The 23,422-nt window shown below is 30.8% G+C and overlaps 1 protein-coding gene across 7 annotated transcripts in view; it reads right to left on the reverse strand.

Moving 5' to 3' along the window:
* Positions 1 to 23,422, reverse strand: part of LOC131842972 (ras GTPase-activating protein raskol) — a 153,005-nt gene that overhangs the window by 58,126 nt on the left and 71,457 nt on the right. For 3 of the 7 annotated variants that reach the window (XM_059191562.1, XM_059191560.1, XM_059191561.1), the window contains exon 2: positions 13,770 to 13,966. The exons of the other annotated variants lie outside the window; for them this stretch is intronic. In XM_059191562.1, coding sequence (XP_059047545.1) covers positions 13,770 to 13,944 — 175 coding nt within the window. In that variant the 5' untranslated portion in view covers positions 13,945 to 13,966. The remainder of the gene's footprint in view (positions 1 to 13,769; positions 13,967 to 23,422) is intronic. 7 annotated transcript variants of the gene reach the window in all.

Genomic DNA, 23,422 nt, shown 5'->3' on the forward strand with positions numbered 1-23,422 from the left:
AATATATTAAACATTAACAATTTAAAATAGTTATATACATCATATCTCTTGACGCTTTAGAGGCGAAACCAATAGTTACTTTTGCGTTAGTTATCAAAATATACCAAGATTATTATCACTATTCGAAAGAGGTTTTGAATTCTACAGCGATTTTGTTTACATTACGAGATATTTTCATATATAGATAGATCAATTCTGAATCGTTTACATATATTATTTATATAAAAACGTTTTATTCAAATAATGGACTTTTGATTAAAACTTTACAGATTCGTTTTCATTATTAAAACACCGTAACATAATACGTTTTTAAAGCATACAAACTAGTAGTATGAAGCGAGTCAACAAATTACTACCACTGCGATGGAATTGTACGATTGTCTTACCATTGCCGTGATACCTATAAATAACATTACATACTAACCAAACTGCACCAGTCTGCTACCAAATGCCATATTTACCAGAACTAGAGTGGAATGACCGCTACCGTTACGTCACTATATAGAGGAGTTGACAGGGCAACGCGAATATTGTCACCATAGTTTGTACTCAATGCACCATACTTGTATAACGGCGGTAAATAACTCTCTATAAAAAGCATAGTCGCATGTATGCTGCTAATTAATAATAATTGTTTCCGGCCTTCACGTTAAATTAATATTTCTAAACTAAACATAAATTTTTCAAGATGACAAAATAGAAATGAAAATATTGTGTGATGATTGGAGCATTAAATATATTGGAGTATGATAATATTTTGTCAAAGACAGGAAACATCTGTTTTCATTTATAGATTTTAGACTTGATGAATATAAACAAAAATATATTACTATAGTGTAAAGGACACGACAGGTGGTCATCTGGCAGCTCCGGGAGAGATTTACGATGAATAAGTAAGATTATTAATATATAAATGACAGTTACGATTTGGCTTTAAGGTCTAATACCCAAGCTATAAAAACTATTTAAAAGACGATGAATAAGATATTATATGTCTTTATAATAGAATATACGCGAAACTTTGTAACAATAGACTAATCTATGTTTGTTACTCCGTCCTGAAAAAAATACTAAAGGGATTTGAATTAAATTTGGCACGTAGGTCATATCCGAAATTAAAACATACCACATAGGAATACTTACCACTACTACTACCACATAGGAATACTTTTAACCGAAATTCACGGGACTAGTGCCGCGGTATACAGCTAGTAATAAAATAAAGTTAGTTATCGATTTAGTGTACTTATAATTACGAGTATATCTTTCGGAATTCTATGATAATTTCTTCTCAATGACGATTTGCGTGCACGCAAAAATCGTATAAGTGTACATCCATAATTAAATGTACGTTACATACAAGTCGTTTAGGTACGAGATGCGGGATACTTGAGCCTTATTGTCTGTGCTTCAAGCTCAAGTTACGGGCACACCTCGGCAGACATGGTTTAGTCGAGAGCGTGCAAACAACTACAAATTGAGGTTTTTGAGGGCAGCTCGACTGTGAAGACCACCTTGTTGACTTATTAGGTTACACAGGAAGGTACGACTCGATTGCATATCGATTATTGCCAATATAACGTAGCATATTCCATTCAAGTTTTAAAATTACATTGTGCTAAAATGTTCATTATGTAGTGTTATATTGTATATAATGTAGTGTTTTAAACAGTATTTATTATACAAATCTGATCAAATAACAGTCTATTTTCAACTTTCTGCTAAATTATTCCTGGAGCCTTTGCCATTAATAATGAAATTATACATGTGTGTATGTATAATTTCAATATTCATGGCAAATTGTGAACAACCCTTATGATATATAATATTATGTAACTTTATGGTAAATATTCCAACAGGACAGTTTGACACCTCCTACATGGCAATTTGGTTTATACATCATTTATCTATCAAAGGTTAGTCACTTTTGGTTATGTTAATATAATTATCACCCTTGCATTTATTTATATTTAGGCTGAATATAAATTAATAATATATAATAATTTTATAAAAATGTAAATGTGTAGTGTGTACGTGATAGGTGTACAAAACAGACAGCGTCTACAATATTAAGGTGTTACATTTATCGAAATCTATTAGAGAGAAGTATTATAATTATAAGCTATTTTTGGATACTAATAAATTAGCACTAATACTATTGGATAATATCGAATCTAAAAAATAGTATATGACTGAAATAGCAAAGTCTGACAGACCGGACAAATTATCAGAAGTCAAATAGGTTCCGTGCGTAGAAACTTTCATTTACAGACCTTTATAGACCTATAGTTAAAATGTACGATGTATACATCTATATAGTATATATAGGTATACATAAAGCGAATTGAACACTTGAGATCAAACGACCACCCTTAGCCCATCGAAAGCTTTTACCATAATCAACTTGACAAACATTTACTGCGTTTAAACGCACTCCAAAATCTCAGTTTATCCCTGCGACGCGTGTTCTCACGGCGCGTTATCGGCTTTTTGGGGAATTCTGGCTTGATGATAACCACGCACTTATCTGTCGTCATGGAACCCACTGCGATTTATGTTGACTACACTAAACAAGGGGAGCGACTGTGTTACTATTAACTCCAGTACTGTCACATTAGTTGCTGAAAGCCAATGCCAGAACTATTATATTTTCACTAAAAATGTATTCAAAAATTGTTTAATTTTAACACCTTCTTACTAGCAGACTAACCGATCGCTTGATTAGATAAATTCAACATTATTGTTACTTATTTTAATATATATATATTATTAATCTAAATCTTAGGATACCTGAAAGGTAAACTCTTTTTCAGTAGAAACGAAAAGTTATATATTTATATATAAATATATATTTAGATTTGACTGGTTTGATATTATTATCATATAAATAAAACAATTATAAAGAAATGAAATGGCAGGTTAGGCTTTAGGTAGGTATTCTACACAAATATTTTATCATCTATTGAGTAATTAAATTATTTCTGTTTATTTATTTTATCCACTTAGTAACCTCATGTGTTCCATTTTTTCTTTGTATATGTTGATAATTTAATTACAAGAAAGGTTATTATGAAATGCAAGCTATATATTTGCTACACAGTGTTAATCAAAAACTGGTTTAAAATAACCACGAAGTGCAACCTAACACTTTTTAATTTCTTAGTATAATCGAAAAATCATCATCATATCATGGATATTCAAAAATAACCATGTTATGATATTAGTTGCAACTAATATCATATCATGGATATTACCACTATTGAATATATTCAATAGTGCACGTCATGCAATGCACTTTAGGGCCGTGGACGTGTACGGATTTACAAAATAACGTCGCTCCGATTACAGAATACTTAATCCTTTGATCTATTATGAATCGTTTACTTGCATCATGTAAACATTTGTAAGCTGTTCTATATTTTGAGGATTTTGTAAATTAATTATAATTAAGACTCATGTTTAATTTATTACTACGGATATACGTGTATAGGTAGTTATTGGGCAAAAAGTAAACTATTGAAATAATTAAATCAACTACATACAAATTTTATGCACTGCAGTTTTCAACAGTATTCATAGTAATCATGAAGTCAAGTGCAGCAATGATAGTACGAACACTTGAAAACAATAAACTTCTATTGTTTCTAGAACTAAACCGGGTAAGCAGGTCCGTATTGTCAATCGGTTGGGGCAGTAGGAACGAGATAACAATGCACTGTGGGGCAGGTAGCGGGATGCGGGCTTGCAACATGCCCTAAAAAGCTGCGGGGTACATCACAACATATGCGAACGTGATTTTATAACCACCCGGCGTGGCAGATGCTACTCGTGCTTTTTTTAATAATCCAAATATTCGATGGCCTCTTACAAATTGTCACATAAATAAACCGAAGTAAAGAAATAAATTAGTGACAGTTTTTGTAAAACATTTAATACTATGAGGATAACTTGCTTAATAGGTTAAAATATGAATTTCGATTTCACATACAATATTTGTCGAAATTTCAAATTTATATATTATTAATAACTGAATATCCGAGTATTCGTTCAATTTGTATTTAAAAGTAATTACTTTATGTGCATTATTTTTAGGATTAGATATATATTCAGTACGGAATATAAAAACAGAAAATTTTCCATTCCTGTTTCATAAAAAAAATATTAACTTGATTTATACATTGTCAAAAGAAAATATAGAGATCTGGTAGATTATTTTAGATAAGTTTTATATAAAATACTAGCACATTAACTTGTTATAAGATCACTCAATTGCTACCGAACTCATTCGTGTGTAACAAAACGTCTTTTTATTGATACCTATCGAACCGCGAAATGGTGACCTTTAAGTCACGAGTGGATACACAATTTAAGAAATAGTAGTTAATATAACTCTAAGCAGATTTAAAATAAAAACGGTTGATTTAAATGGATGAAGAAAAATGGTTGGATCTACTCGCGTCAATCAACATTTACTCACAATCACTTCTCTAACAGATCTACAAGTTATCATATATGTATATACAAGATACACACATACACAAATTTAAAGGAAACCTGAGTTTATTTATCAGAAAAAATACTATCAAAATACGGTAGTAAATGTTAGAAATGTTAAACAGACAGTTTAACGTACACTAACTAATTACCATAGTATTTTTATGCTCTACCAGCTCCGCTGGCAAGAGATTTAGAATGTTTAAAATATATTCTAAAATGTTAACAAATCCTCTTCTGTTAAACGAGCTCGCTCGCTCGCTCGCTTTGTTAAGATAGTTACAATCAACTGGAATTCAGTTATTAAACGATTTTCGCTGTTTCTCTGAGAGTGATATATATATACTTATGTTGCTTTCTGCGATACGAAATGCTATGTACCAGCTTATAGTAGTAGGTTGCCACAACATGTAGCAAATGACACAATGTGACCTGTATGGTGGCTATATTTAGGATCCTCTTACACGGTAGCGCGACCCAGCGACGTGTGATATGATGGGCCAATATTGGTGATCAATACACTGAGTGATTAATTGATTTATCACGGAGCACTGCCCCCAGGGCCACTGTCAACATCGTTGACCTTTATTAAACCCTGATGCAAGTAAGACATAATATAGCACATTATTTATAGCATTCGAAAGTTTACACAGACTCTTAAGTACACGGGATTTTTTCGTAACAGAATTACATAACCTGCGACAACTTGTTTACAAACTTTACTTTCGAAATACGGGATAATTCATATTTTCATTACATAAACGTAAGTAATGCATTGCAAGGAATAACATCCTTATTAACAAATACTACATACATGTGAATCACTCTTAAAAACATTAGTGCAAAAAACGCACTATTTACAATTTGTCACTATATTCACTGAACACGTTTTCATATTATGTTACCGCTAAAAACACTTAATTCCGCAAATTAAACATAAATAGTTTACTTGAAAACCACCACAGAGTTCCGGCCCAATGTGGGCCCGTGTATCGACTGAGAATACAACAGTATGAGCGCACTGTGCTCACAGCACGAGTAGGTGCGACAAACGCGACGCACGCTTCGCGAGTTGCAGAGAGACTGTATACCAACGCAACGCATCACCAGCCCGCTGCGCCCACCACACATTTTCGAGGAAAAAAATAACGTATATGGTAATTGATCTTATCAACTAAGAAGTCTCCTCTTAACACACTAATATACTAATTACATAGCGATAATGATAACGCCAACATTTATGTTTACACATTTTTTTTCAGTCTTTTTTATTTAAAAAAAATCATTGGGATTCGATCGTATTCAGATATACAAATCCATAGCTGAAATAACTAACACAAATAAATAGACGAGAAGAGGGGCAAGTAACTTTATAAATAATTATTACAATAATACATAATTTACTATAAAGATTATCGCTACGATAACCCGACTTCCTTTAATTAAATATTACCTATTTTAAATATAATTACAATTAAAGTACAAGTAATGAAAAAAGAAGCATAATTACTATTTTACTCAGTAAGTACAACTCCTAAAATAGAACGAATAGAAGTTTGAACCAACCGCTACATGTAATTGATAGCACAAACTGGCCAATGATTATTATCTATCATCATTATTACATAGTATAAAACATTACATAGTATAAAACAAAGTTGCTGTCGCTGTCTGGCCCTATGTATGCTTAAATTTTTAAAACTACGCAACGGATTTTGAACCGGAATTTTTTTAATAGATAATGTTTCAAGAGGAAGTTTTATATGTGTAATACATGTACAGCGAAGCGTGCGAAGCCGGGGTGGGTAGCTGGTATATTATAAGTATAATAAAGGCACTAATATAAATTATTTAAAAAAATCTACATTAAATAATATTGACAAAAAACGCATAATGGTAAAGGATAAAATGTTGTAATATTTAGTTATACGTCCACTGCTACACAAATGTTCAATTAGAAAAAGTTAAATGAGTTATATTATCCGACTTAGTTCGAAGACAGCCATTGCAAAGGTAATTCATAAAAAGTGACATGACCAGAACAGTCTCATCATTATCACCCTAACAACGTGAGTTTCTCCCAGAAGAGAAAGGTATATAAATATAAGTAAATCAAATTGTTAAAAAATATAGTAACAATCTTGTATAGTATGCTTACCAGGTACTAGATACTCCAATTCATCGTCACTAATGAACATTTCCTCTTCGAATTTATATTGACAAACACATTTGAAATAAGGTACTGAATATTTCAGGACGATAGACACACCATACGGGTAAATAGACATCGATAAATGGAACGGAAGTACGCGTGTATAAGCGATAACTGCACTAATGTACGGTTTCTATTGTGAGAAAAAATTATAAACAATGCGGCGACCGCATATACGTAAAGCAAATAGGGATTGATGCCTTTAATTCCAACAGTAACGCCAGCATTGATAAACATGCGCAATGCAATTGAGCAATAGAGATCGTTCCACATTACAATACTAAAGTAGGGCTGATGTGTTTCGAAATTGCAATATCGCATGCAGTTTTCATAATTTCTTGATTATGTCAAGTTGGTGCGAGTCGGCCAGTATTACCAATTGCATTATTCTGAACTTATCTGATCTATTATGGGATTAAACCACCAGCGCTTAAAGGAAATTTGTTCCAACTGTTTATACCTCGACGAGATTTACTGCATTAAACAACCGGAAGAAACGGCTAAACAAAACATTTCTTGGCTATAATTAAAATATATCCAAACAGAGTAAAAGCACCGCCATCAAAGGTTGCATAAACAAAAGAAGGAAAATGAAAACTAGGATGGTATTGTCGGCTGCAACGCAATGAGTCACTAATGCTGTACAAGGGACCGACTACGTATCTTTAGATACACACACGTGGCCTGGATCAGGCATAGATAAGATTAGTTGTACGATAGTAAAAATAATATCACATACACAGCGTGGGCGCGGATTCTTTGACCCTTCGTTATCAAAATATCGGAGATGGACGTCATTCATGACTATTTGATTCAAATACACGAATTGCCTTTTTTGTATATTATTTATTGTAGATTAAGTAGTGACAGCATCGGTATAAGCATAGTCTCCAAAATCAGTAAAGAGATTTCTTCCAGTCAATACAATTATTATGTCATTAGGGATAGGAATCATATTTAATAGGGTAGCAAATAAATGTACATTTTGTACATAGTCGTACTATGTAATATTATGTTATCTGTGGTCGTACTAAGAAACCCTTCCCAACCGGCGATATCCTGAGAGGTGTCTAAAATTAATGAACCCACTGTATTCATGTAGTTTTACTGAAACAATTAAGGTAATTGAAACTAAATATTAACATGAACAATATCATCGCCGCAGTAAAGTAAGACGACAGACACGGCTGTTCCAATTTGTATGCGTGAAACGGCACATCTGCATTGCCGCGCTCTGCGGGATAATATTTCTGGCGAAAATCAACAATCAGGCCGAATAAGCATAACGCGGAAATAAGCACAATCGCTGCTATTATAGAAACACGTGTTTCTTACTACGTTCCTTTTAGTTTCATCACTAAAGAAGTTCCGAATTCCTGTTCTTGCTTTTTTTTCGAGCGTAACGGTGTTGATCGAAGTGGCATTTTTTATTCGAGGTACTGTAATGGTGTGGTCATGGCTGCTTTTACATATTCATCAGACCAAAGTGTATAGTGATACACTATGGTACATTCCTAAATACATTTTCATTACATACATAAACCGGTAGAAAAAAAGTTTCATTCGCATTGATATCTTTTTTATTGATATGAACTGATAGTGGTAATCATCATCATTACATAGTATAAAACAATACTATTTATGCTTTAATCTATAAAACTACACAACGGATTTTGAAACTGTTTTTTAATAGATAGAGAGATTCTAGAGGAAGGTTTATATATTTGTACATTCGTTTATAGGTTTGTACATGTACACCCGTACGGAGCCGTAGCGAGTAGCTAGTATAGTATAAAATTAGAATTTATACAAATTTAACTACTTTCAATACTATAATTGGCATATTTTTAGAAACATCAAAATTGATGTAAAATTATCTTGACAAAAAATAATTTATGAGTGGACTTTAGTTAATAACACTTTCTTACACACTGATGGAACAATGCCTTCACTGTGTAATTAGATAGTGTTCATTCTGTACTTTTTTATTGGTGTGACGTGTAAATAAATTATCATATGCTATTGTTTCCGATTACATGTGTCCGTATCGCTATAACAATAAGTCGTGACATAATCACTGCTGGTTGTTGTTAAACAATATCAATGTTAGTGCTAATTGAATAATACTGATATGTGGGCAATGTAAGTCAATAAACAACACAACTCAAGACAGCGATGCGAATAGATTCGAAATAACTTCATAAACAAACTGAATGCTGAATATGTTCCGGTTTTGGTGCGAACGGATACAGCATGTAACGGTGCACCGTACAGCATCCATTAAGGCAGACATCCGGTGGGTGTCCGGCCTACACTGGCCACACCATACGATTCAGCGATTGTACCAACTTTAATTACATGTATAGTACATAAATACATGAACTATAATAACGAATTAAACGGTCCCATTACTAGACACGAATCTCTCGTCAAAGAGGAGGATATGAGCGTAATAATACCACGATAATGATGCAGTTTGTTATAGGATTTTATTTCGAGTTTTCCTTCTCTTGTGTAACGTGCTTTGAATCCCCTTGCAAGCTCTTTCAATATCCATGCAGCTTTTCCTTGTCATCATATGTTCCCATAACTCCATTAAAACGCACAATTTATTTAAATGTATTGTTTTTGCTAAACGTGCAAATAGAAAGAATACCGATTCCTTTAACTTCAGAATTGGATAATTACAACAAACTGTTATATTTTATCTAATTATAAATTGTATGCCATGCATGGGATATATGTATCACAATATATTAATATATTATTAGGAACAATTAAGATAATTTCGGGACGAATTTTTACGAAGTTCATGTTACTATTTAAAAATATGCACTTTTTTCAATTTGCATAATTAAATAATTAATTTAAATTCAACTTTAGTATGTACTGGGGCAAGATAACAGAACAAACCGTAGATAGCACATTAAGTAAGATATATATCTAGGGAAAGCAGAGTTTTAAATAAATACATTATGCTACTTAATTTGCACTTGTGAATTAAAACAATAGAATAAATAGGACCTTGCTTTTAGAGCGTAAATACGTAACTACGTACGTGACTTTAATTTTTAAATATTATTTATGTAGTAGGTACTTACCATCCGAATCGGATCGTGCAAATACAATAGAAACTTACCTGTAACAAGAAATTATATTATAAGATTAGCATTCATATTCACACACAATTAGTCCGGAAGAAAATTTTAATACTTACCTACACATACATCTTTATGCATGTGTAAATAAATATACCCGCCGTCTATTCGCAATACGATTTAGAAACTTTACTTATTGACATTTGAAGGGTAACTTCCAGTATTGTAACGGATAAGAGATAGCACTGGCGTCAAAGTATAGGTACACGACGTTATGCGACATTACGTTATGCATCAGCTGGTTTTTCATTTCAACAACAATACAATAGGCACCTAAATAGTGTTAGATAGAATGCAAAGTTAATCATTCTATGTGTACTGTTTTCATTTTATAATGTAGACTAAATACATTTTTAAAAATATTAATACCAGTTTAAAAAGGTTATTTATCTATCATCAAAATATGTGAGCAGAAATTCCCTATGTTTTTTAAATAAACAAACATATTTTGATCAAATGCACAATCAACATTCTCCTAAAGAGCATTATTAGTAAATAAAAACTATTAGAATCCCGTAATGATCGTCTTCCGAGCGCATATAGACTTTTTGCAGATCATCGCTCTCTCTTTGACTAGGAAAGGAGCCAGTTTCTAGTCAAGTTAGATTGACTTATATGGATCGAACTAAAAGGCAAAGAAACTGAGAATTTACACTTACTTTTAGTATAAAGTAGATATCGCATTATTGAGCAGAATCAATATAATTACAATGTCTATACTATATTATAGTATTACTATAAATATCCTCCTTGTATATAACAGATTCGAGTGCTGACTATTCCTAGTCTCGTATCTGTTATATACAAGCTATAATTAATGTCAGCTTAAGACAAAGCTACGAAGCGTGCCTGTCGTGAGTTGCGACCTTAAAAGATGAAAGAGTTTCACTATACGTGTCTGGTCTTATTTCTTTGAAGACGGATGCGTTAATTTGGCACCGTTTGAAACAAAGGCAGGAGCAGCTTATTGTCCATGACGAGTCATGGTCCAAGAATTAACTAATTTCTTACAAACATTGTAAACAGATACCTATACATTTCAGAATACGTATATGTCTACAGATATTAATTTATTATATATTATAATAAGGCTCATACTTATTTATGTATAAGTAAGAAATTTAATTATTTACTGCAGACATGGTCTAGCCGTAGCAAACAATTAAGAAATTGTAACATGTAATATTATACAATATATGAGTTTCGTATTTCTTTGGACAAATAAAGTGAACTGCCTATGTAATAAAATTTTATAGATATTTAGTGTTTATTCAGCATATGAAATCGAATTATAAATAATATAATTAAATAAATCAAATGAAACATTATAGCATAAATTTAAGTCTTTAAGCATTAAAAAATATATTATGGTATCAACAATTCGTAAACCTTCTGTAGGCAGTTAAAAATTTAATATTTTTAGCATTAAAATATGTGCATAATGGCCAAGCATTACGTCTACCACTTATTGAGGCGTAATTTGAACGATTCTACGAACAACAGCAGTTAATAAAGGTTTATGTGCAGTCCCATAGGATTATTGTTAGCAAGGGCGATGACCGCCAAAGTGGGTCAGACCTGTAAACCAACATGAGTGTATGACAAGCACTATTTTACTATGTATAATATCATTTCTACGTCTATTATTTCTTTAGCATTATCTATTTCTACTGTAGTGTCTATTAAAGATAATATTCATTACAATCAATTGCTGTTATAGGTATATATCTCAGAGTTCTCAGACGTAGCTTTTTCGAGGATATATTATCCTCATTACAGAAGTAAGCTATAGCACAGTCCAATTCGCGACTCACAGCTGACATATGTAAGTACGGATACTTTGGAACTCTCACTTTTGCTTGACCTGTGACACATTCGACCGGTTTGTTACACCATCTTGCATCCTAAAATAAACCTAGCGTTATAATGAAAACCATACTAAAATATAAATCGAAGGACGCAGAAAACAATTGGTACGTAAATAATTATGTTTATAAGCAAACCGACTGTTTAAATGCATGCAAATTATTTGCATCATCACTATTATTTACAACATCTAAAATTTACACAAATTATTTACAACATCAAAGGCACGGGGCCTTTCTCCCATTGTTTGGGGATTTTCTGCATATAATGTGTGTTATTAAAAACTAGTAAAATGTCAAAATGTCACGCTACCAAATAATATAGATATAGATAGCATGCTGCCAAAATGTACACCGGAATTCCGTCCCATTTACAACATTGTTCTTTCCTATATCGTACTAGTAGAATTGCAATTCAAATTACGATAACTACTTCGTCTAGTTGTCTCATCTATTTTGATGCCATGTTTTTATTTTACAATATCTGTTCTGGTTTGCACGGTTTAGTTAAGGCAGTGAAATAAGACGGTACGAAATCCATCTTCGTCCTCACAAGCGAAATCGTACTACGAATATTACCGTGTCTGTGATGTGATGTCTCTGGCGCTATGCATATTGTTAGAAATTAAAAATAAAGATGTAGCAAAGATAAATAAATACCTCGAAATTTTTAGTAAAGATAATGAACACATAAATAAAAACTATTTTTATAATTAACGTATATAACAAGATTTGTATTTTAAAAAATACTTGCAACGTTTCCCATTGTACTTGCCATAAGTATGTATATTATGAAGAAATATCATTGTTATGTGTAAATGCAGTATAGTTAACTTTACGTAAAGTCATGGAAATCGTGCCGTGGGAGCTAATATTGTTTGTCGCTATTATATCGGTGGTTTTTACTGAGTATTAGATACAGAGGCTGATTGTCCAAAAGGGATTAAAAAAGCTGCGTAAATTAGAATTATAAAAGATTAGTTTCGTATAGTCATTGAATCTGTGATTTGTCATTAATCTGTATTTTAACCCCTCTATGCAAACATTACAAACAATGTAAAATACTAGTAAATTATTGTATAGTAACGCAATTTAAAAGCCTACATCTAACGATAGATAAAAGTGTATAGGAGTAGGTTAATTTATTTTAACTCCCTATATGTTATTTTCAATTTAAAAGTGACAAATGCAATTAACAGACATAATAACCAAAAAATGTTTAAATAGTTCATATATAAGATTAACAATTCAACTATACGTTAAATTACTATGAAAATCACAGGCCTTAAACTGCCTTAAAATAACTACGTACTCATTTTCATAGTTATCTTCGATAACCATATAAAACAATAGAAGTGTAACTACAAAATCGTGAATAAAAAACTAATAGTACAAACAACTTATTTTAATAATGGTTGAAAAGTCATTGTAGTAACTGTAAAAATTTAAATTACGATTTTAATGATATCCGTGGATGAATATCTATTGTCCCGAAGGCCACGCCGTGACGGTAAGGTCTGCAAAAATATTACAAAGATTAACCTTATTCCGAGGGCGAGTTTGTCATGGTTGGCATCATAAACACAATAGTGTGATTCATAATTTTCCCACAATAGTGTCCAAGAGCGATGACCACTTTTCTGGTACGCTGTCTGCATTGAAGCCAGTATTGAAAACAAAGAACATACATGCCTGCCATAAATGGAAAGACTGCATTGATAATTATATATGGTATATATTTGCATTGATATTATGATAGTTCATTAATTTAATATGATACCATACTTATTATTTATACATATTAATTACCTACGGTAAATAATATTATTAATTTAATAGTAGTAGTCTATGTATTTATTAAAATTATTTAGGTAAATATTTTAAGTAAACTAATGCTTATATATATATAAAACAACAGAAAAAAAGCTGAAAGAATATTAAAAAGATTTCACACTGTACATTAGTAATTAAGAGTAAAAAATATTATTCAGCATAAATGTATTGTACCGCCATCTAGCGGTGAATGGCAACAATACTCACATGCTCGCAGTGCATCAAGTGATGGCGGTAGTGTCGCGGCACAACCTCCTTGCATCGCCGCTAGAGCGGCATACGATTCACGATCACATGAGCTCACTTCACTATATTTTCTTTTTCTATGAATTATGGATTTCCACATGTTTAATTTAGACTTCTTCTGTCTGTGTAGACTCATTTACATTTTTTTTATTCACTTCCTATATCAATAAAATAATAAAACAAATATAAGCACCTATTTGTTAGTACCTAAGTATAATATTGAGATGTAAGGTATCTATTGGTATTGTCAGTAACTATACACACACTTTAGGATCAAGTGAGTACCTAGATGTTGATTGACGAATCATTGTACACTGTAGTAACAAGATGTAACGACACTCATTGCACATAGGGGCGCGCTGTCTACATTATCGCGTGAGTTTAATACAAGTAATACCTACATTATTCCGTGCTTTATTTCCAGGAAAAATATATTGTTGAAGTAATAAATGAAACATATTAACAGCAATTTACCTCATCCATTACAAAATAGCTATTATTGTATGGGTATACAGTTATATATGTATAATCTCGGAAACGACTACGGCATCTATTATGGGATGAAAATTTTACCTACCGTCATAACGTTGTGCTGTTTATAACCCGACTCTTTTCGTACTTAGATCTATGTACGAAATAGTCAGATGATAAAACAAAAAGAGATTTTGTATTTGTATCATTAAAAACAGACATAGTGCATGGTGGTGAATTCAATTCATTTTTCAATCTTAACTAACATATAATTGCCTCACATAATACGATTATGTGAAAGTGCACGTCACGTACTTTATGGCATGCAGTAAATTGGATCAAATAACAGTCCGTGACACTTACAATAATAAATGGCAGGTGTACCACTATTCAATAGAAGCAGTTATGAAAAATAATAATAATAGATGTGGCTCTAACAAGCTATAAAACTTATTTTATGCGAGAACGTTGAATTCATGAAGTCCAAAAATAACTATATTGGTTTAACAATTAACGAAGGAGGTCACGATTTGAACACCTTCTGTTCAAACTCACTAGACCCTGGACTGCAGCCAACAACGAAAACCTAATTAAAAACTCGATGAGATAAACTTTTTTCGCAGAATTATCCCAGTGTGTGCCTCCCAGTCTTTCTCACTGAATAAGCTGAGTTGACGACTAAAATGTACTATGAAATAATTAAAACCTGAACAAACAATAACAGTTCTTTATTGTAACACGATTGTTACATTAGAACAGAAACAATGATGGGAATGACGCTTTATGTATATTTTAAGCGAAACAACGATGACTAAATAATGAAGTATATTTGAAATTAGTTTTTAATGAATCTTCAAAAATTCATTACTCCGAGAATATTCTAATTATGTAATAAAGTAAAAATATTTTCACGTCTCTATCTGTTCGCTTTATAATCACCGAATACAAAAAAGAAGTCTTATATGACATTACGATTTGCATTATACGAGTATATCCTAGTCTACCAGTCTGTAACTCTACTACTACTCCATTGAGTGCGGTTAGCGGCTTCTGGTGTCAAGGGTTTTTAGGCCACTGTCATTTTACTATCGGGCCTTGTACTATACATGACGTATAGACGCAACCAAACTGACGACAACTTGCCTATTTGGTATCTTGTCATAGGAAAATATTATTAAATCATCAAGTTGAATTAAATTGTTTCTACTGAGTCCTATTATTTTATTGATATTGCTCAGTTTTTGAATGCTTGAACAAAACTGTAACGCATCAGTGATAATATTGCAGCAAAAGTCAATTGTTTATTCTTTTGACATTGTCTTAGAAATAGTTGGAACCAATGGTCGGTAATTTAGGCTATGACTGATCGTTAATACATAGTAAGGGAAAATTTCTGCATACATTGTATGCAATAATAAATACCTATAGTACTAAACACAAATGTGGAAGGTGATCCAATGACCAACACAACTCGTCACTGTTTAAAATGTGCTACGGAAGTGTATACCTCTATCCAGGATTTATCAGACAGAAGACACAAAAGCTTGTTAAAATTCCGAATAGGTAGCGTGAATTTCATGCGTTATTGTATATCATATTGTAATAGTTATTATTACTTTATCTTTAGAGCCCGAAATTGACAGAAATAAGTAAATCAGAGATAAGACAACGTACATAAAACTATCACTAGTTGGATGTCCTACATTAATAAAACAACTTATATCCCGGTAATATCGATCCGTTCCCATTTTATAGAAATTATCAAAACCAAACCAAATAAAATTAGTAAGAAAAAGAAGAAAGGCTTTAAGTGTTTCACAAATAGGTAGTTGTTTCCGTTCAAAGGATAATCATCAAAGGAAGTAGGAGCGTAAGAAGTTTATAAATTATTGTAAGTACAACTTTAGACGTCGTAACGTACGAAATGACGTGTCTTAATACGCAGGTACTACATTACTCATCCTTACGCCCACGCAGACAATGGTATTATACTGCATTATTTAAGCAATACTGGTTCATAAACTACCTAACCTGCGTAATATAGTGAACACCGGTATATTTATAAAAAGTACAAAAATCACCAATTTAATGAGAATATAATAGAAATGTATTGAAATAGACAAAATTATATGAACCGTTACAAGTCGGTTCAGAAACTACGTACAGCGCAATTAAGAGAATGGCAAAAATTACGAGGCAGTAATGTCTTCTAGTGTAAATCGATCGAATGATATCTTAAAGCATCTAATCAGAATACCATTTAACACCTAGTTCCGGCATTATTAGATCTTAGAAAACTGGCAATGTAATTTGTTACGTTAATCGAATAGTGTTGAGAAATCTCGTAATTTTACCCGACATATCAGCCTGACCATACCAAAATCTAGAGTAAGTTAGTATAGCGCATAGTATTTATCCAATTACATACGTATATTTGCATTATGTCATAAATCTGTATCTATCAACTTTAATAATATTGTATAATGTTGATAAATGGGATGATCAATAGATTATCCTACTGATTATTTATCTATTGATAAAAATATACAATAATAAATAAGTATTATATGTATCATCTCAATACAATACATACTGAGAGAAGCGGAAACTAGGTATGATGTACAATGTGATGTACAATATGATGTACAAATACATCAAATGTTGTTGCTTTAAGTAAATATCCATCAACACGTATATATATATGTATTATGTTTAAAGTATGTCATTTCAACTAGTGCAAACGAACATTTGACTGTAATGACTTAACTCAAAAAAACTAAACATCATAAATCAACAGACACACAACACACAATATTTTTGGCCTAAATTGGTACTTCTATAAATCACAAATATATAATCTACAAGATGAATGTCCGTCCATTCATTTGGCAGGCGTAAATTGAAAGGTTTTCCGAGTGATAGGGCAATCTATTCTAAGGCAACGTAAATTCGCCAATAATTTAAATTGACGTAGAAAAGATACCAGTCTAACCATATTCTTATTATATTTATGGGTTGGTAGATGAAAATTGATGACAATAAATGCAATTGTGCGTATTTTTTTTTAAACAACAGTTTATAATATAGCAACTATTTGCCTGACTCCTGACTTTGTCTCAAAACTGATTACAAATATGACCTTAAATTATTAAGTTAAACCATTTTTAATTAAGAAGTATTAAAGGCAAGTGTTAGTGAAGCTGAAATTCTGAAAATAAATATTATTCCAATAACATTCTGTAACTAGACAATACCAAATATCTGGTAGGTTATCTAACTATTCCATTCTTTATTGGTATTATCAAAGAACGTCTGAATTGTATGTTTCACAAATATTCTTCTTTATGATGTAATTACATTTATATCCCATACATTAACCTTGTGCTGAACGTGAACATCAATATCGATGACACATCAGTTAATCGCAAACAAATGGCATTATGCCAACATTCACAGTTTTATAGTACAGTTCAAATAGCATATAGGTACGAGTACATAGCACTAACTGAAGACTAGATGAAGAAAGAAATTAAACAAACGCGCATTCTAATAAAAGAAATATATAGTTTTAAAGTATAAAAAAATATTATATCTTAATTTCTCAAGAATTAATTTATATATCCATAGCTGCGTTAAATACCACGTTTTCAAAGACAATCTATTAGGTTGTTAGGAAAGTAATTTCGTTTTTTTAATATTTTATATGTCAATTCAGTCAGTGAATTTTTAATTTAACAAAAATGTTAGTAAACTTTAGGTCAAACGAAACATATTTGTTAAAGTAATGTTATAAGATAGATACGCTTTAGTGAATAACAAATAATATAAACATAAGAAAGTAGAACAAGAAGAAAGCGTAATAGGTACAAGTAGGCATAAAAAATATAATCAGCTACACATCTACTCTCTCTCGATTAAATCCCAATACAGATATACTATAAGTATTTAGTAATATATTATAATAATATATATGAATTATACTTTACAAAATATATTTACGATTATATCAATGGTATAACAATTTAAGCTACACATCTACTGGCGACACAACTATGCCTTCAGCTTACACTTGTTTAACGAGTAAGTATATATTTCAATACTTACATAAAGTAAATTTTCACGTTAGTTATTCTCTAATATTTATTCACAAATTATGATTCATGTTTACATATTAGATAAACAAAACTAAAATAATTAGATGCACTTTGTTTTGTTGCGATAAATTAATTATCAAAACTTGTAACTTATTACAAAGTAGTGAAGTGTATTAAGTACAATGCTCTGTTATCAATAGTTAGATGTGTAGTATAATGGTATAAATTATTTACATGACCAAGGAAATTAAACAAGCTGGCTGGTTAATGGCCTCATATAATTAGACTTACATTTTCCTCTATGGGACGAGACTAATATCGTACAATTGATGATATGACATGAATACAACAAGTTTTAAGTAAAACATAAATAATCATACCATATCAAATTATGACATTCTTAGTTTTACCATTTCCAAATATCACTTAGACTCCCAAGAGAGGCGTTTATCAAAATCATTTATGTAGAACATCTTTGCCACTCATGCACGTAATATTTTTTCATCGCTGTCACTACCATATTTGTATAAATAAGCTGGTATAGGAGGATTGAAATATCCTATGCTTATATTGCATATGTGATCTGTATCCATAGTATAATTATTATAAAATCATTGTGTTGTGTTATTAGATGGAGACATAGATAAAAATTATTTATACCAAAAGTAACGATAGATCTTGAATGCCGTATACTCAAAACATTTTCTATAATAAATGGGAGTATGTGGCATACGTTCTACTCTAGTTTCTAGATCTACTAGTTTTTATGTATGTTAAATAGATCAGACTATACATTTCAAGATTAAATTACTAAACCTCATACTTTCTATACTGTAGAGTAATATTAAGTAAACCTTATAACTTTATACTTTTAAAATTTCTGATAAATTAATTTTTAAGGATCCTATTTGATCCCAGCGGATGAAATGGATAGATGGTTTTAAATAAGTATAATTGATTCATTAGCGTAACTAGAGATTTTGTAAATAGGATCTATTCAGTAAATGTAATCAGAGTTTAATTTGACTTTCTAAGCAAGGCAATGACTTTTCAAGGATGAGCAATCCCACCCATATTCTCAGTTAATATGAGTCATTACTACGAACAAAGTTTCAGTGTAGACATGCCATTTAAAATTTTAAGTACTTAAAATTACTTAAACATTATTGTTGAAGTAAATCAGTGCACTTAAGACTATTGAGACTTTAAGTGCAAGTACTTGTTTGAGAATGCATGAAATTTATAAACTGATTCGCGACTTCATCGGGCAAATGTGCTTTGATGCAATATATAAGCTAGAAAATATACTTTCTATATACACTAATTAACACTTATAGTGAATATAAATTTCCAATCAATTTGTCAAATTGTTTTACAACTACAAAGATAATAATATAATACTTAAAATATACGATTTGCTAAAAACGAACAAGTACGCGTTATTTACAAGTTTTATATTTTTCATCATTTTCAAACGTCTATCTTCTGCTATTTAAATTACTTCCTATTTCATTGTAATGTCTAATGTCGTCTTAAAATTTGTCAACACATGTTAAAATATAACAAAATATCGGTAATAGAAGTTTTGAGGTATCAGTATCAAGAACTTGACACCTTCAATGATTCTATGACAAGAAACAAGTATTGTATAGCAATATTCACCGACATGACATAATGTAACTAATCAAATAATATCCTTGTAGCTAGTTGGTGTCTCAGAATATCAGTTTGCAAAACACGTGCTGTCTGCTTAGTGTGTGAAGAGTATCAACAGATATATTAGAACCATATGCTCAGTTCTATTAATACGGTTATTAAGCTGTCGAAATTATTGAAGATAATTCTGTGTGACTGCTTATTTCAAATTTAGTCACATAACTCATTACGATTTCAGCTCAACATCGGCATATAATACTAGATGTAATAGAAGATAAGTGTGCATTTATTTATGAGTACTACATGTCATATGGACTATCCGCAACCAGCCCACTACAATTTGTTTGCTGTTACAACTTATCTAGAAACAATTTAATTGTTATACTATTTTAATTATCAGAAGTAGTATAACAGACTATTTATTGTTTTTATATAAACACGTACGTATATAAAGTCAGAATGTATTCAATTAATTAACATACAAAGAAGATGATCCGTAAGATAAAAACGGCAACAAAAACATATCAAACTACTTACAAAATTAGTCAGATAATTAATTCTAAAACAGATATTGACCATGAAACAAATTCGATAACCGTGGAGTTTTATATACATAGAATCAGTAATAGTGATGTAATCTGAAATAATTGATATAACTTTTGACTTTAATGTTGTATACATATCAATGAGTAAAATCTAATAATAATTTAGATGATAGAAAATTAAATGAACCATGAAATATATACTTAAGTGAAATCATAATCTTACATGACGTTTGCTACTACTGAAAATCAATAAAATTATGCTAATGCCAAGTCAAAGGTGAGCATAATAACAGTTATTAAATATATATAACAGATAAGTGTGATTATACGTTCAATAAATAATAAACTTTAAATTGAATGAATATTGAACGTTTATAAAATGATAATATTAATTGAAATATTCACAATTTTTTTAACTGATAGTCAAGTAGATTAGACTGATTTTAAGTAGCTCAGAATATGTATTTTGGTTTTTAATTATTTATTGTTTAAATTATTTGTAAAATCTAATTTCAATTGTGCTTTGACGAAAGGTAATTGCTAAATATTTAACAAATAATATCAGGAGACATTCCAACTAGATGTACAGAAATATGTAAGAACTTATAAATATTTAAAATGTAATATATATCGGTCAAACATTGATTTTCTTTTCAATTAAGTACAGCAATTGCGGAAGTCACTTTGCACATGTAATCACTGAATTGGTATCAACACGAATTCAAATAAAAGTATTTCGACTATTGTAATAAAATATTCAATGGTATAATCAATATCTTTCATGTCATAGTATATTTCTACATTTACTACAACATGCAGATTTTAATATCCTTTTTTTCATTCAAAATATTTGTTTTATATATTATATAAAAATCTATATATATCTAATTAATTATTGTAATTTTTATTCATTGTATTCACTGGGTCGTCTCTATGATGAACTCACTATTTACAGTACATTGTTTACAATATATAATATTCCATAAATCTATAATACAGTGAGTACTGTATTATAGATTTATGGAATATTATGTATTTATTGTAGCAACAGAATGAAAACATATTTTAACAGTCTTATGATAAACAGCACTCACTGATATTTGTTAGCGCAGTCCTGTTAGTGTTACCCTAAACGAGTCATAACAAACACTATTGTGTAACCTCGGCATCATTACCTCGGTAATACTTAGAACCATTGTTATAATCTTTACTATATAATTATAGTCAATGTAAAATTAAAAGACGAAACTTAGAAACTATCCGCTGCATTTTATGAAATTCTCTGAGATCTATTATTTTGTGTAAAGAGTAACTTCTTAGTATACCCATGCATTCATAATTCAATGGGGCATGTAAGTTGAAGGGGTTGTGCGCAACATGCAAAACATAATTGCTTTGGGCAGCAAGCATTTTGTGCAATTCAGAGGGTGAGGTGAGCCTGCAGTTCGAAAATAACTACATTCATTAAGCCACCCCTTTGAATTAAACCTACCCATTATTTACAGTAGACGTAATGAACATTTTCCGATTTTGTTGATTATTTAAGAATCACATAGAAAATAATGTCTCGTTGTATAATATAAATCATACAAAAACGGCCTAAATAAAAAAAATAATAAAAATAATGGCCGTATCTCTATTATACTTAATGCTTCTACTAGCTAAAAAAATAATACTATAAAGAAATGACTAATTAATAATATAGCGGAATACTGCTATATAATAATATAGAATATTTTATTATAAATGTATGTAATCGAAAGGAAAATTGATTTCATAATTTCCATATGTTGCACATAATAGTTCGTTCAAGTCACTTTCGCTAAGAGACGCAAATTTCACTGAGCTCCACAAATTAATGTGGTTTGACAAGTTCTACGGTGTTGCTGATAAGACTTTCAGATTAAGAGAGAGGCGCGAGTTGCATAATCTCATATGACATTATACATGTCAAGCAAAAAAATCAAGAGGGACATGACTCCGCTAGGATATTTGTGTTCTGTGGGCATGACGTACAATGAAAGACAACCCTTTTCATAAAAATGTGTTCGATTGTTTTACCATTTTTATATTAATACATTTTTCATAAAAATATGAATTAGATAAAATTCACAAATGTTTATTAGATATCATTTTTAAAAGAATCTAGAACGAAAACTATGTCCCATATATAATAGTTTTAGTTCATATAATTTCACATTCCTAGCTTTTCAACACAATGTTACACATGACAAACATCTGAAGCATCTAATGAATACCAACAATCATAATAAACAATTGTGAAACATTAATACAACAACGGGATACACAGTTGTAAACTGAAGGCCAACATCTAACAAGGAAACTTCAACAGGATCTATTCTCTAGGTATTTATGAAAACTGTAACAAACTAGATATTCCTTAAAAACATATTATAAGATGTATTTATGTGAATGTGTGGATGTACATTCGTTGATAAAACAAGGCTACTGCAGTTCAATGAACTTTAAAAATAAGTGATACTGAAAAGTGTGTTAGAAGATGCAGTTGCAACATAGAATTGTGATTTATTAGAATTCATATAAGAATTTATCAATGCATTTATCTCATAAAGTAATAGACTTTGACTTTAGCCAAATGAGTACACAAATATTTTATTCTGAGAGTAATACTTATCGTTTGTTCGAAACTAAGATATCGAGTTGGAAACATACAATTAGGTAAATTTTATTTCCTACTAGTTTTATTATTAAGCTAGCATACATTTTATTTGTATACCAAATATTAAAGTCCATCACGTCATTTAGTTATGATAAAATAACATTCAAATGTTTCCAAAATTTTTAATTCATAATAGTCATTACTATA

This window comes from Achroia grisella, unplaced genomic scaffold (genome assembly GCF_030625045.1).
Source record: "Achroia grisella isolate CSIRO2021 unplaced genomic scaffold, CSIRO_AGI_Agris_v1 utg2671, whole genome shotgun sequence".
NCBI classification, from domain to species: Eukaryota; Metazoa; Arthropoda; class Insecta; order Lepidoptera; family Pyralidae; genus Achroia; species Achroia grisella.